Source organism: Dipodomys merriami, unplaced genomic scaffold (assembly GCF_024711535.1).
Source record: "Dipodomys merriami isolate MVZ:Mamm:240054 unplaced genomic scaffold, mDipMer1.0.p SCAF_8, whole genome shotgun sequence".
NCBI lineage: Eukaryota > Metazoa > Chordata > Mammalia > Rodentia > Heteromyidae > Dipodomys > Dipodomys merriami.
The window spans coordinates 16,779,770-16,793,909 of NW_027206401.1; the positions used below are offsets into that span (position 1 = coordinate 16,779,770).

A 14,140-nucleotide genomic window follows, 5' to 3' on the forward strand; every position below is an offset into this window, starting at 1 on the left:
ATGATTTTTCTATCATAAGTTAAGTAGGTAAAGAGAGCAAAAGATATACTATGAAAAGCTAGAAAATAATAGGCTTGGTGTCTGTTGTGATTTAGGACGGGGAGTGGGACTGGGGATTGAACTCGGGGCCTTGCAATTGCTAGGCAGGCAGTCTACTGCTTGAGCCACTCCCCAAGCATTAGCCTCAAATCTAATTCCATGAATGGTTTTGCGTGATTTTTCAAGTAGGAAAAAGTTGAGTTATAGTCAGATAGATTATAATAAATTCCTGAAACTTAAAATGATTTTCGTAATTATATAGGTACAAATATACACTAATATATAAAAATATATAACTCAAAATAAAAGTTAAAGCCAGGTGCTGGTGGCTCACACCTGTAATCCTAGCTACTCAGGAGGCTGAGATCGAGGATTGCGATAGAAGCCAGCTCAGGAAGAAAAGTCCCCATGAGACTCTTATCTCCATTAACCATTCGAATGCCAGAAGTGGAGCTATGGCTCGAAGTGGTTAGAGCACTAGCCTTGAGCAGAAGAGCTCAGGGAGAGTGCCCAGGCACTGAGTTCAAGCCCCACAACCAACCAAAAAATCCCTGTGAAAACAAACAGGATAAAATAAAATGTGAGACTAGAGAAAAATAGTGTCTATAGATTTGACTATGTAGACTATAAAAAATCATGTACATTCCCATAAATTTACCTGTGTCTGTATATGTATTTGTATACATGCATGCCTACAGGTAAGAATCCTAAAGGTAAATGGATTTTTAAAAAACAAGTTTGAAGCAAATTTTGAAGATATGGTTGTGACATAGAACCGAGAAAGGGCACTTTACTGTGGCATGTGTCCTGATGTCATCCCTGGATCCCATCTCAGAAACACACATAGTGCCTGGTCCCTTTCATAGCACAGTCCTAGCTGAACTGAGGATGCTCAACTTCCTCTGAAATCTAATGAAAATTTGTTTAGTAGAGTTTTAGTGGTCAGAACTCCATGTTACATTCTGGCTCTTTAACTGCTACTGAGTCTTATATAGGCATCCATTAGCTATATCACTATAATAAGACAACCCCTTACCTTAATCATTCTACCAAAGTAAGTTTGCCTTCATGGTCAAACCAATGTGTTCTGTGGTGGCATCCTTCCTGAAAGTCTCTCAACTGTTTCACATGTCTCTAGATCCCTGTCTCCTCCACAGTCTACACTGGGGCACCACCTTCTCCCCCCACTGTAAGAAGCCCCTCTGCTCTGCTTTCTACACGCTGTGACTTCTTGTCACCCAGCCTCCACATGCTATCTGCCTTCATGGTTACACAAAGTACATCTCACCATGACAACTTACATGCTTAACCTTTCAAGGACTTGCCATTGGTCTCGTAGCATGTTCTCCAACACACAATGTTCTTTCTCCTCTCTCTCCCTGACCCCCCGACCACTGAACTCCTCCTTAATCCCTAGAAGCCCTCTAGATTTCAGTTTAGCCATCATGTCTCTGTTGAATGTTCCAAAGACTATGAGGTACTTTTATACAGCAATGTATTTGATTAAACATCAGTCTCTTTTATTGCATAAAATATAAACTCTGTCAAGAATAGGGACTGAATAATGTCTTTGCTGAAATGAAGCAATATAGAGTGTACTTTGCCCAAGTGCTCTCAGAATTAATCTTGCAGTTATCTAGTTCTTTCTATAAAGTGTCTAAATCCTATACTCCTTTTTAATAAGGCAAACAACTCACCAATAAAAACCATTAAGTAACTTTCCATAGTGTCTCAAGGAGTTTTTGTACAGCCTGGCTGGTTAAGCAATTGTTGATAGGCTCACTTGTATTATATCACTGCTTTTTAATTTAAATTTCCTTTTCAGGAGGTGTGTTTTTTCTAAAATACCACTGGATATGCAGAAATCTGTTCTGAATTTATATAACTTAGAATAGGTCTTAAAAGTCAGTGATTTATGAAAAACACCGACTTGATGATGGTTTACAACATTTTTTCCTCCTCACAGGAGACCCATGCTGGGAAAAATAAAGCATCCCGATTCTCATTAATGGCAACAGCTGCACAGACAACTGTAGCTGAAGGTTATAGACACTGCCAGGAAATTCTCACAGCAAAACCAAGGTTGGGCTGGCAGCATTACTCTGCCTTTCAAGTGCAATTCTGAAACCTAAAACCATGGAATTTCTAATGCTCACAGACACTCTCGTCAATATTTATTTAGGCACTTTAATGTAATGTACTATAGAACCGATGCAATAAAGGAATACTCCTTTTACAGAGCTAAGGAAGATATGTTTATAGGCCACAAAGTTAGTTTCTAACTTTTGGATGTACTTACAAATGGCAATAGATTGGCATATTTTATCTGTTATGGGAGAATGGACCTGAATAAAATGTGCTGAAGTAATTATTTGTATTAGAGGTGTGTCAGATTAGATCTGGGACATACCCAGGACCTCTCCCTTCCTTTCATGCAGTTAGTCATTCATTTAACAAACAATCACTGAACATCTTCTTGATGACTTTTCTCCCCCAGTTCACAAACTAGCAGAAAAACTAGTAAGATACAATTTTAGGGAGCACCTATCTATGTACCTCCCTCGATGGGATTTAGGTCTAATTAACATCCCACAGCCTCAGTTTGGTCTTCCTACACTCACAAGTATGCATGTCCAGTAGCTTTAGAAAAGCAGCATTTGTTCTGCTCTGCATGAAAATTTGTTGTTTGATGTCTTTAGAGGTGTAGACCTCATGGTCTTTCTGAATATTAAGGAGTTTTGACTCAGAGATAGAGCACTTGCCCAACATCCTCAAGACATAGAAACACACATACACATGCACACATACACTCACCTACACTCACACAAATGAGAGAGAGAATGGCATTTAATTTTCCAATAGTGATTCATATTTTCTTATAGAAAACACAGGGGTGTGTGTTATGGAGCCAGAAGCCTGAAGCTCATGTCCTTGAAGGACATTTTGTGTTTGTGCAAAATGGGCTACTGATAAATACAAAATTGAATTAATTGCCCTAACTCATACAAAGACCTAAGCTTCTTCATTACTCATTTTTAAATCTAAGGAGCTAAAGAATCCAGGTGAACTCCTTCTCTCATGTCTAGAATCTAAATAATCTCCTATTCATGCAGGGTAAACCTACCAAGGACAAGACTCCAGGAGGAGTAGAGCACCCAGCTGAACCATAAAGACAGACATTGTCTGGGTCTCTCTACCTACTTCCCATGGGCTCTAAGCTGGAAGTTTCTCCTTGCTCCATAGTGATTCACATAGTAGCAGCTATTTCCAAAGTACCTACTGGCTATTTGGAACACACTGCTGAAAAAAATTAACCTTGCTATCTCTTTTATCTATTGAAGACCTTTCTTATTTTTGTATGAGTGTGGCAGTACTGAGATTTGCATTCAAGAGCCTTATGCTCATTAGGCAGGCCCTTGTATCACTAAGTCACATATCCAGCCCTGGTTTATTCCTTTTTGCTTTTTCTTTTTACTGGTTATTTTAAAGATATGCTCTTGTTTCCTATCCGGACAGAGCACAGAATACTATATTGATTTTAGGCTTCTCTGGGTGGCAGGCACTGGTACATTGTCTCCAGCTCCCTTCCATTAAAAGTGAGTCTTGAAGACTCTTCTGCCAAGCCTGGCTTGGAACCATGATCCTCCCAATATCAGCTTCCCATATCGCTTAGGAAAACTACATCTAGGATGGCTACAAGGGATATTCATGAACTTTTCTGCCTGGGTTGGCCCCCAACGAACCACTATCCTCTCATTCTCAGCCTCCTAAGTAGCTAGGATTACAGGCTGCATGAGACTTCTAAAATGAACACTCATCTTTGTGCCTGGAACTAAATACCTTGAATAGAAGACATAGAAATGTGGTCTCTGCCAAAAGGAAGCTGGAGGGAGGGGGTAACAAGTTAGATAAGTACTTATGTAACTGTAACCCCTCTGTATATCACCTTGGTAATAAAATTAAAATAAAAAATCTTTTAAAAAAAGAAGCTGGAGTAAAATACGTAAAACCAAAAAGCGAAAATTGCTCAGGTATCATTTATCTTACCTTGTAATGAATTGAAGATGGAGAAGAGGTACATGAAGGGGATATTTAAGGGTCCCCAGGCAAAAAAAGCAAAACCCCATGTCATGCCTAGCAGGAAAGTCAAGCTAACCACACTGCGCAGGTTCCTTAAAACCTCTTCCTTCAGGGTCCGGTTGCTTCTCTTGCCGTTTCTCCCACAGATCTGCACCATTACCACAATAAACATGGCAATGTTCAGAAAAAACATGACTCCAAAATAGCCAGCACAGGTCACGTAAAATATCACTGCATCCTGAATCCAACAGCTAAAACAATTAGAAACAAGAAAGGGAAAAGAGATTGATTGCCACTCTCTGATTGTTTATTGCCGATTTACCTCTCAAACACCTGTGGAAAGTCATTTACTGCCCTGGCCTTCCATTTTTTCTTTGCTCTTTTAATAGATGGTTTGTTTGGTTTAGGTACTGTTTTCATATCTAGTTATTTAGGTTAACCTTAAAAAGAAATCACGAGGATTTTTGTTGAATTCTACCTTGGTATGAAACCACTCTTGATTGGCTCACCTGAAACCATGTCTAAACTGCTTTTCTATTGTATGCTTGTACTGTAAAAGTGGTAAAGTTAAGTACTCTTTTCTCTCTCTTCCTTCCTTCCCTTCCCTCCCTTCTTCCATCCTTCCTTCCCCCTCCCTCCCTTTCTCCCTCTTTTCTTCCCTCCCTCCCTCCTCCCCCTCTCTTTCTTTCTCTCTCATTTTCTCTCTCATTTTCTTTCTTTCTTTCTTTTCTTTCTTTCTTTCTTTCTTTCTTTCTTTCTTTCTTTCTTTCTTTCTTTCTTTCTTTCTTTCTTTCTTTCTTTCTTTCTTTCTTTCTTTCTTTCTCTTTCTTTCTTTCTTTCTTTCTTTCTTTCTTTCTTTCTTTCTTTCTTTCTTTCTTTCTTTCTTTCTTTTTCTTTCTCTCTTTCTTTCTCTCTTTCTTTCTTCCTTTCTTTTTCTTCCTTTCTCTCTTTCTTTCTTGTCCTAGGGCTTGAATTCAGGGCCTGTGCTGTCCCTGGGATTCTTTTGCTCAAGGCTATCACTCTACCACCTGAGACACAGCTTGACTTCTGGCTTTTGGAGGTTAATTGGAGATAAGAAGCTCATGGACTTTGCTGCTCAGGGTGGTTTTGAACCTCTGTCTTCAGTTCTCAGTCTCCTGAATAGCGAGAATTACAGATATGAGCCACCAACATTCAACTAAGCACTCACTTTTGCTTTCTGATGAGTTAAAGTGTGACACAGTTCTCCAAGGCAGCATGGAAGCAAAAGTCTGTTTGAGGGACTTTTGGAAAACTGTTCTTGACATACTCAATTGGCAACCTGCTATTTCTTCCTGTTTCAAACATGAAATGAGCTATGGAATTATAGCAGTGGTCTTCCATCATAAAAGAGGCCAAGGGAGCTGTGGAAATGTGGGCACTGACATATAGTCAAAAAGTCAACCTTAGTGGATTCTACATCCATGTTATTTGTCATGTGTGGGAATTAATTTCTACTTAATGTGTCACACTGAACTGTTGGCTCATTATAATAGTTATAATAATTACTACTAATACAATGGGTTAGTTGGGACAGGGCTTTATTATACAATTGTAAGATTTAGACATAGACACTTTTTGTGCACGACTATGAAGCTGACATTAATGATAAAGCATCTTTAATGAGATAATATTTAGAGTGACAGATCAAAAATAGATTCAAGAAACTGAAAAACTACAATATGTACAAATTATATTATGAGTAAAGTTGACAAATATAATTTGCAAATGTCCTAGTACCTAATCTAAGCTATGGAAATTTTTAGACATCTCAAAATTAGATAGTTGAAGGAAATCAAATTTATTTAACATTTTAGTATAAATAGTCATCCTTCTGGAATATTCCACAGTGAAATATGTCATTCACAGAGACAAAGCTTGAACATCTTTGGATTCTAGAACCTTATTAGACTCCTGGAATATAATTAATACTCAATAAATGAGCATTGTTGATGGCATAACAATGTACCAAGTGGAACTTTAGTGTTCTATAAGAATTGGTTAACATGATTTTCTTGTTCCCTTTTTAAAAAAGTTATTTGTTGGGTTCTACTTTTCGTATATATTAGTGCTTGTCCCTGGAGCTAAGGTTTCTCCACACATGTAAGTTATTCAAAGATCCTGAAATTCCTGACTTAGGTCCAACATTTCCCCCCCTGGTCCTTGTTGAATGTTTTCAAGGCTATTTTAGAAATATGAAAGGAGAAGTTGTGCCTTTCATGATGGAAAAAGACATGTGTTAGACAACTGTCTGGATATAGACATGTTGATCATCCACGAAATGTACGCTGGCATGTGGCTTCTCAAGACTCATTTCAGCAATAAGCTCTTTTTTTTCTTCAATCATTCTTCCAGTCAACAGATACTGAATATCCTCAATATGAATGATGGAATAGGACACAACTGCTTACATTGAACAAAACTTAATCTCAAAGACCTCGTGGTCTGAAAGGAAGTTTTTTTTCCCCAAATATTCAAGAACATACTTTTCTTTCCACTCCCTACATTTCCATCTACCATTCATATTGGCACTGATGTTACTGTTGGACTCCTTCAAAGATGTATGTCCTCTTGAGGAAATCAGAGAGTTATGGAATAGACAAGGTAGTATTATAGGCTTCTTCTGAATGTTCTAAGATAGAATCTATTGTTAATATAGAAATGCAACTCAAATATTCCAGAGCATTAAAATCATTATCTCTGTCCTAGCAGAGACTGAGACAAATTCATACAAATGAACTAAAGTCTTTTAAAACAAGAGCCTTACTACTGGCATAGAAATTGGCATTAAATTTCAGGAAGCAAGGGACTTTTGCCCATCATGAATAATCCCCCAAATTTGCATTACTTACAATTCATCACCTTGTTCTTTCCCATAGCTGTCTTTTCCATAAACTTCATTTTGTTTTCTGCTTGTGAGAATAATTGACACCACCAAGGCTGGCAAACCTGTTATGCAAAGACCACAGACAAGTTAGTTCTCCTGCAGCAACCACAACTGTGTATCAGACTGAGAATGGCAAGGAAAGAGAAAAGAAAGAAAACTCTCCAGGTCCCAGGCACAAACATGTTAGAATTGGGAATTCAGTTAAAGTCAACAACAAAAGCTTCTCCTTGGTGTAGAACATCCAACAGCCCAAACTTAGCCTTCAATATTCTGTTTGCTTGGAAATCATTAAAGAGCCCGAAACCAAATTGTAATGAATCAAGCATCAGCCAGTGTGGTTTCATTAATGATATCTTGTTAGACTGCCAGAGTTCAAGCAGATAAGGCAATTGCTGTATACTTTGCCCCTTGTTTTTGGATACGAAAGTAAGTTTTTCAGAGAAAGTATGTAGGGAAAGCAACAGGGGTATTGAGTCTTTATGGTCTCCAAATAAGCAATGAAGTATTTATTCCCTTGTGTATTTCACTGGGGGAAATATGTGTACCTCCGTTCCCTAAAAGATGGTTTTACTGCCTCCTAAAGGGCCGACTGGAACACTTTGGGAATATCTCAGGCTTCTATATTGCCCTCTGAAAAAGTTTTGTGAGGGAGCTCTAAAAGGCCTGGCCCAACATGAAACCAAGGGAGATGAAGGAGCTCAATGGGAAGATTGCCAACAGGCCCACGTGACCATCCCATGCCCCACTCGGGATTCATGGTAAAAAAGTTCAAAGCAAGAATCCTCTATGCGACATCACTGGACACACATGAATAAAATGCTTCTTTCAATTCCTGTAGGGATGAGCACAACCAGGAGTCTCGGCAGGACTTTCTATTTGGAAGCATAAGGATCTGCCAGCTGCTCCTTTGGACTTGGGTGGGCTGGCGCTGAGCTCAGGAAATAAGTTTTTGGTGACTCAGTAGCTGAGGTGTTTCCTTTATTCTTGAATTTAGTGAATACGGGTGGAGAGTTTTAAAAAGACAGTGCTGAGGATGTCCCTTGTGTCGGATATGACTATCTCATCCACATCCTTCCCAGGACTGTGCTTTAGAAATAAGATTTTTTTTTCCCCTATGAAGATTGAGCAAGGTATGTGATAGAAAGAACACAGGCAGCTTACCCCAGCCAATGATGCAAAATTTGAGGATATACCGGCGGATGTAGGTGTTAAATACTTTCACGAGAGCAATGTACATGTGGATTGCTTCCAGCCCCATCCAGGTGAAAGTGGCCAGAAGGAAGAAGTGCAGCAGGGCCGCCACAGCTGTGCATAGGCCGTGCACACCAAAAGAGGTAATCCAGCCATCCAGGAGGAAGATGAGATTCAGGAAGAGCAGGGCTGAGCTCAGGTTCATCAAAATTTTGGAGGGATAATCCCTTCTCAATTTCCTAAAAAACAAAAAGTCAGGAAGTATATATGGCAGCTAATATGGCTATAAGTAATTTTTAAGCACAGGAGTAAAAATACCTCTCCTTTCTAGTTCTGAGATGGCTTAGTTAGCCCCCATCGTTATGTCTTGATTCCACTAAGGGAAGGCTAAAAATACTTATGAGTAGGTGGCAGGGTAAAATTAATTGTATCCTGATTGTTTATAAAATTTCGAATTGGTTTCCAGACATTTTTTTAAAATCCAGAAACAATTCTAGAGTTGTAAGAATGATTTTTGTATTAAAAGGCAGTTTACATAAATATTATTAAAGTTTCAATTTTTAATATCCCTTTTCAAAGTTTTTTTTCTCCTCTTGGAATGGATTTTTATAGGATTTGTGAAGCAAATATTTTCATGTTTTACAATATGGGAAGTATTTTACCAAAGTTTCAGTTTTCACATAAACAAACCTAACAGATCTGAATACATTTTAGAAGCAGAAATGATAGTTATAAGATTCCCCAACTGAAAATTCTTGTGAATGATATATTTCAGGGGAAATCTAAACACTAACACTGAGCCATCCAACATGATCCATGGAGCATCGCATTGTTTTTGAAAGTTGAAACCATTTTCTAAGTCCAGTGTTCTTCCAACAATTTTCGTATTTGCCACAGTTAGGACTAGACTTAGCAGACAGCAAAATACTTACTCAAAAGCAACATATGTCAAGAGAGTAGCTGCTGAAAAGATGGCGGATACTCCACAGCCCATATAAGTGATGAAAGTGAGCACTTTAGTGTTTCTTGAATCCATCTGTGAAGCACTTCTTGGAAGGTCCTAACAAAATATGGGAAGCAGTGGTAAGAATTCCTCTTTGTGTCGCTACAATTTCCCCTGATCACATTGGGCAGCTCACACTCAAGGGCTAATTATGCATGTTGACATCGAAATTACCATTGATTGCACTTGGTGGTTTGATCCATGGAAGAAAAACAACGCATTATTAGAGGGTGGGAAGTACATCTATTTTTATGACCTTCTTACCCAAAGTCTTACATCCCAGAAGAAAATGCAGAGCAAAACCAGCAGGTATCCCCCTCACTCTAAGGATATGGGGTATCCACAGCACATAAGATAGGGTGTCATCCAGTGCCAATTGATTCCTGATAGGATACTCATTCAGTTCAGTTATTCCTGGATCCCTTGAACCTCAGAAATAAATTAGTCTTGAAGGATCCAGAATTAAGTCAAATAAGGCTGTTTAGAGATATTCAACTCACACACAATTCTCATGTTGTCTTATACTTTTAGAGAATGAAAATATGAAAACTTTATCTCCTTAAACTGGTCAACATGAAAGATGGCACTGTCAAAAATAGGAAAGTCAATTTTACTACAGAGAAATGCAGGAGAGGACAGTAAATTCTTCACACATTTATAGATGAGAAGATACAATTTTGGGTGAATGTATCATGGGAAAATGTAGACTTGGAATATCTTTTATAAGTGAACAGAGTCTGTAAATCAAAGTCTTGGTGGTCTGGAAAAGCTGAAGGGATATGGACACATTGCCAGAAAGGATAACATTTTGGAAAGGTTGGATTTCAGCAGCTTATAATCTTACAAAACCAGCCAACAGAGAAAATGGAACAACAGCACTAAAATGTATACCTTTGGATGTACATTTGTAGGCACATGCACATACAGATACAGATATGGATATATATTCATACATATATATGCATACATATATATTTAACTATTTAATCAGAAAAGGTGACATGCATTTATAAATCCATAATAAAAATTAAGTAAGATATAAAGGAACTGGATATTCCCAGGTAATTGGCAGCTAAAAATCTTGTTGCATATCAGTCTTCTCTGGATAGTCAATTTTGACACTATTATTTATTAACCTAAGTTACCACATAGTCATGCTCAAACACTCACTCACACACACACACACACACACACACACACACACACACACACACACACACACACATACATACACAGTTGAAATATTTAAATTAAGCAGAGGTGTATTTATCTGAGAGACTGTAAAAAAATAAGTATTTTCTGAAAAAGTACAAAGTGTCATTTTTAAAGAAAAGACTAAAAAATACACAAACTTTTACCATTCTTAGAGGGGAACACAACATAGTTTAGTTGTTCATTTTCATGCTCTAATGTTAAGAAAAAATGATTTATACTTTGAGAACATTAACAAAGTTACTTTCTGTGATCATCACCTCTTAGAATGACTTTTTTTTCTTATCCTCAGAGCATGTCAGGAAAGTTACAACTTGCAGAGTTGCCTTATGACAATGGCCATTTACATAGGCCAAGTGGTTCAGGAGCCAAATACCACATCTAACAGCTCAGAGCTGCTTCCTCCAAGTCCCCACAGGAAGAAGGGTGTGAGATTTAGGGACGGGATAAACACAACCTCATGTCTTGGATTCCAAATGGAAAAGCTTCATTCTCTCCACTCATATAACTCTCCTCTATTAAAAAACAAATAGGGTTAGTCCTAAATAAAAACTCTACCAAAATGATGACTATGCTGCATTCTAGAGGCTCTGGATATCAGAAAGGTGTTTATGAAAACATCAGTATACTAACTTAAAGATAAAGTTGTCGGTCTAGGGATGAATTCTAACATCCCATGACCTTGGACATGGGTCTTGAGCATTTGGTGGGATGGAAAAACAAAGTTCTAAGTTCTGGTTGAAACTTGAGCATACTGGTCTGTGAGATTAAAAAGCAGGGCCATGGGAAAGGAAGGAGGAAGAGAGGAAGGAAAGAATGATATGAAGTCCTGAGAATGGGAGAGTTCCCATGCTTATCTCTACTGCAGGATAGAAGTTGCTAACCCGAGCTACCAATGGTGCTAAAAGGCTGCCATAGTTAGGAGAGCAATCACCTGGCATAGGATGTGATTGCAAGTGACAGTCATGACACATGCTAAGTCATAATGGAAGGCAGGATGTTTTGATCAAACTATTTACAGTTCTCTTCCATAGTAGTAAAGGCTGGGACCACTTGTTTTTAAAAGTTGAGACAGGAGGAGGCTACAATGCTTGATAAGAAATGTACTCATTATCTTGCCCTTGTAATTGTAACCCCTCTGCACAGTACAGTATTTTCACAATAAAAAAAAAGTTGAGACAATTTTCTAAGTCATGTTGGGTAAGGACTTAGAGATCAACTACTCATGGTTCCAAACTGCGACTGTTTTGACCTACCAGTACAGTATTGATATGCTCCACTGCACTGCTTGATATAACCACCAATATTTTCTCATTTAACCTCCCCACCTTCCATCTCCCTGTTTCACTGACTCTAATTCTCTGTTCATTGAAGAGTTTCATGAGGATTCTAGTGTTTCTGGAACTATTTGCCATCGTGATAAATGCGACAAGAAAAGATAGGAGTTCTTTTTATGATTACTTTCACATTTTTTAAACATATGAACTCAACTAATTTATTTAGATGTCTCTTGAAGAATCAGGATTTCAGATCCACATGGAAATTATCAGGGAATAATTTCCCCAATAGATCATTTTAAAAGACACACACACACACACACACACACACACACACACACACACACACACACACACACACACACACACACACACACGAAATTATTTCATGACGAAAATTATTTCATGTCGAAATAAGCTTAGTGATTCCCCTACCATTAAGACTCCAAAATGTGTGAAATGGTTACATAGGCATATTGTCTCGCTTGCATCTGGGTCTGTGTGTGCAACGCATCCTGATGTGTTCCATCCTCCGAAACTTTCTGTAAGCAAAATAACAATGAGTGAAGAAACATGAACATGCCAGGGTCTTCTCTGTAAGGGATGAGCTCCATAGAAGGATTTGCTCACATTTCTTCTGCCTTCCAGAGTTTATATGTAAAATAGATATTTTCTTAAAACTACTGATATCTAAATTAGACACTAGCATCACAGAACACCAGTGCTGTGTTGGGTGAAGAGTTTGCGATGTTCTACTTGGTAATTTCAAACTACTCTTGTTTAAACTCTCCCTTCAATAGTGTTCTACAAATGTCCAAGTATATTAAAATGATCTTCTATTCCAAGACTATTCTTTCTCAAATACATTACATGCTAATGAACCCTCTGGGGAACAACACACTTTTGTCCCCAGGGATCAGTCTACATTTTTGTGAAGATGTAAGAACAAAGAACATATGCTTTCTAAGCATATGTTAGTATGTACCACTCAGTTCATGCATGGTGATGAGTCATTACAAATGGCTAGATTGCATCTGATGTGAAAGTTCTGGTGTTATACAGATCCACTAATCTGAATAACATATAAAGATACAAGGTAATATTTAATAGTATATATGAGTACACCAGGACTCTAAACTGAAAACAACAACAAAAATCTTGTCCAGCTGTAATAAAGACTAACATTTTAAAAAAGAGGGTTTGGTCACCTCTTTTGGTTCTGTTTTTTTTTTAACCATGACAGTAGCCAACATTGAATCAGAATAAACTAGGCCAGAATAATTACAGTGAGAGAGCCTGGAGTAGATGACACTCAGGACAGAATCATGTGAGGTTTCATCACACCATACATGCATCACCTTGGACATTTCTCCCTCTGTGCCTAATAACCTATTCATTCTTCCATTGTGCCCTTCTGTCTTTATTATTCAATGACATTTTAGAGCTGTGCAATTTATTTCTGTATTCCTTCCAATTAGTCTTGAGTTTACCTTTCATTAGTATCTTCTCCACATACCTCAAAATTTGAAGTCTGAAAGTTGAATTTCCAACTGTGACTCATGCATTTCAATAATCCCTTCAAATGTATACTAGGAGAATGAGACCACACTCATATACACATTCAGCTAAAAGTGGCAGTGAAATACACATTGCATTTCACTGACTGAATTGGAGAGGTTGTCTGAAACTGGAGAAGTTGTCTCATTAAAAAAATGAATCAAGTATGCCTATTTCTTCTTAAAGCAACCAAAAAATTACAGAAATTCGAATTCATTTCCCAAGCTATTTAAACTCAACTTTTCAGCTTACTTGCCCTCACACTTAATCTTGTGACTCACTCTGGTTTGACATGAAATAAAAGGAAGTGTGGATGAATGACAGTGCTTAAAATTTAGTTTTGATCCATATTAAGACTGTCAGTATTTTAAAACTTACTGTTTTTGTTCAGATCCCAGAAGGCACAGATAGGATGATGCACTTCCTATATTAACAAAAGAATAAACATGTGAATTGAATTGAGAATAATTTTAAAAACATATGATTAGAATGTGACATAGGAACAAAAAAAACAAAGGCTTCACAAACTGAAACAAAACAAAACCAATGACAACAACAACACATCAGTATTAGACACACCATTATCACCTAAAAACCTCAGGAAATTTTGGTGAAATCTCTCTTACAGAGATTCAAGTGAAAATCAGTTATAGTAGACTCTTGGATCCATAGCTATATGGTTTCAAGGAGACCACCATTGAGAAAAGGTAAATATTCAGGATGATATAAATAATGCTGCGATGGACATGGTTGTGCTGGTAGCTTTAGTGTAGCCTTGTTTGTGCTCTATTGGATAAATGCCCAGGAGTTGGATTGCTAGGTCATAGGGAAACTTATGTTTAGTTTTCTGAGGAACCTCCACACTGCTTTCTAAAG

The 14,140-nt window shown here is 37.8% G+C and overlaps 1 protein-coding gene across 4 annotated transcripts in view; it reads right to left on the minus strand.

Annotated features, from left to right (window-relative positions):
- Positions 1-14,140, minus strand: part of Adgrg6 (adhesion G protein-coupled receptor G6) — a 128,420-nt gene that overhangs the window by 13,008 nt on the left and 101,272 nt on the right. For all 4 annotated transcript variants that reach the window (XM_070010937.1, XM_070010939.1, XM_070010938.1 and 1 more), the window contains 6 exons: positions 13,643-13,688; positions 12,143-12,249; positions 9,148-9,275; positions 8,186-8,454; positions 6,990-7,086; positions 4,087-4,370 (listed from right to left, as the gene is read on the minus strand). In XM_070010937.1, coding sequence (XP_069867038.1) covers positions 4,087-4,370; positions 6,990-7,086; positions 8,186-8,454; positions 9,148-9,275; positions 12,143-12,249; positions 13,643-13,688 — 931 coding nt within the window. The remainder of the gene's footprint in view (positions 1-4,086; positions 4,371-6,989; positions 7,087-8,185; positions 8,455-9,147; positions 9,276-12,142; positions 12,250-13,642; positions 13,689-14,140) is intronic.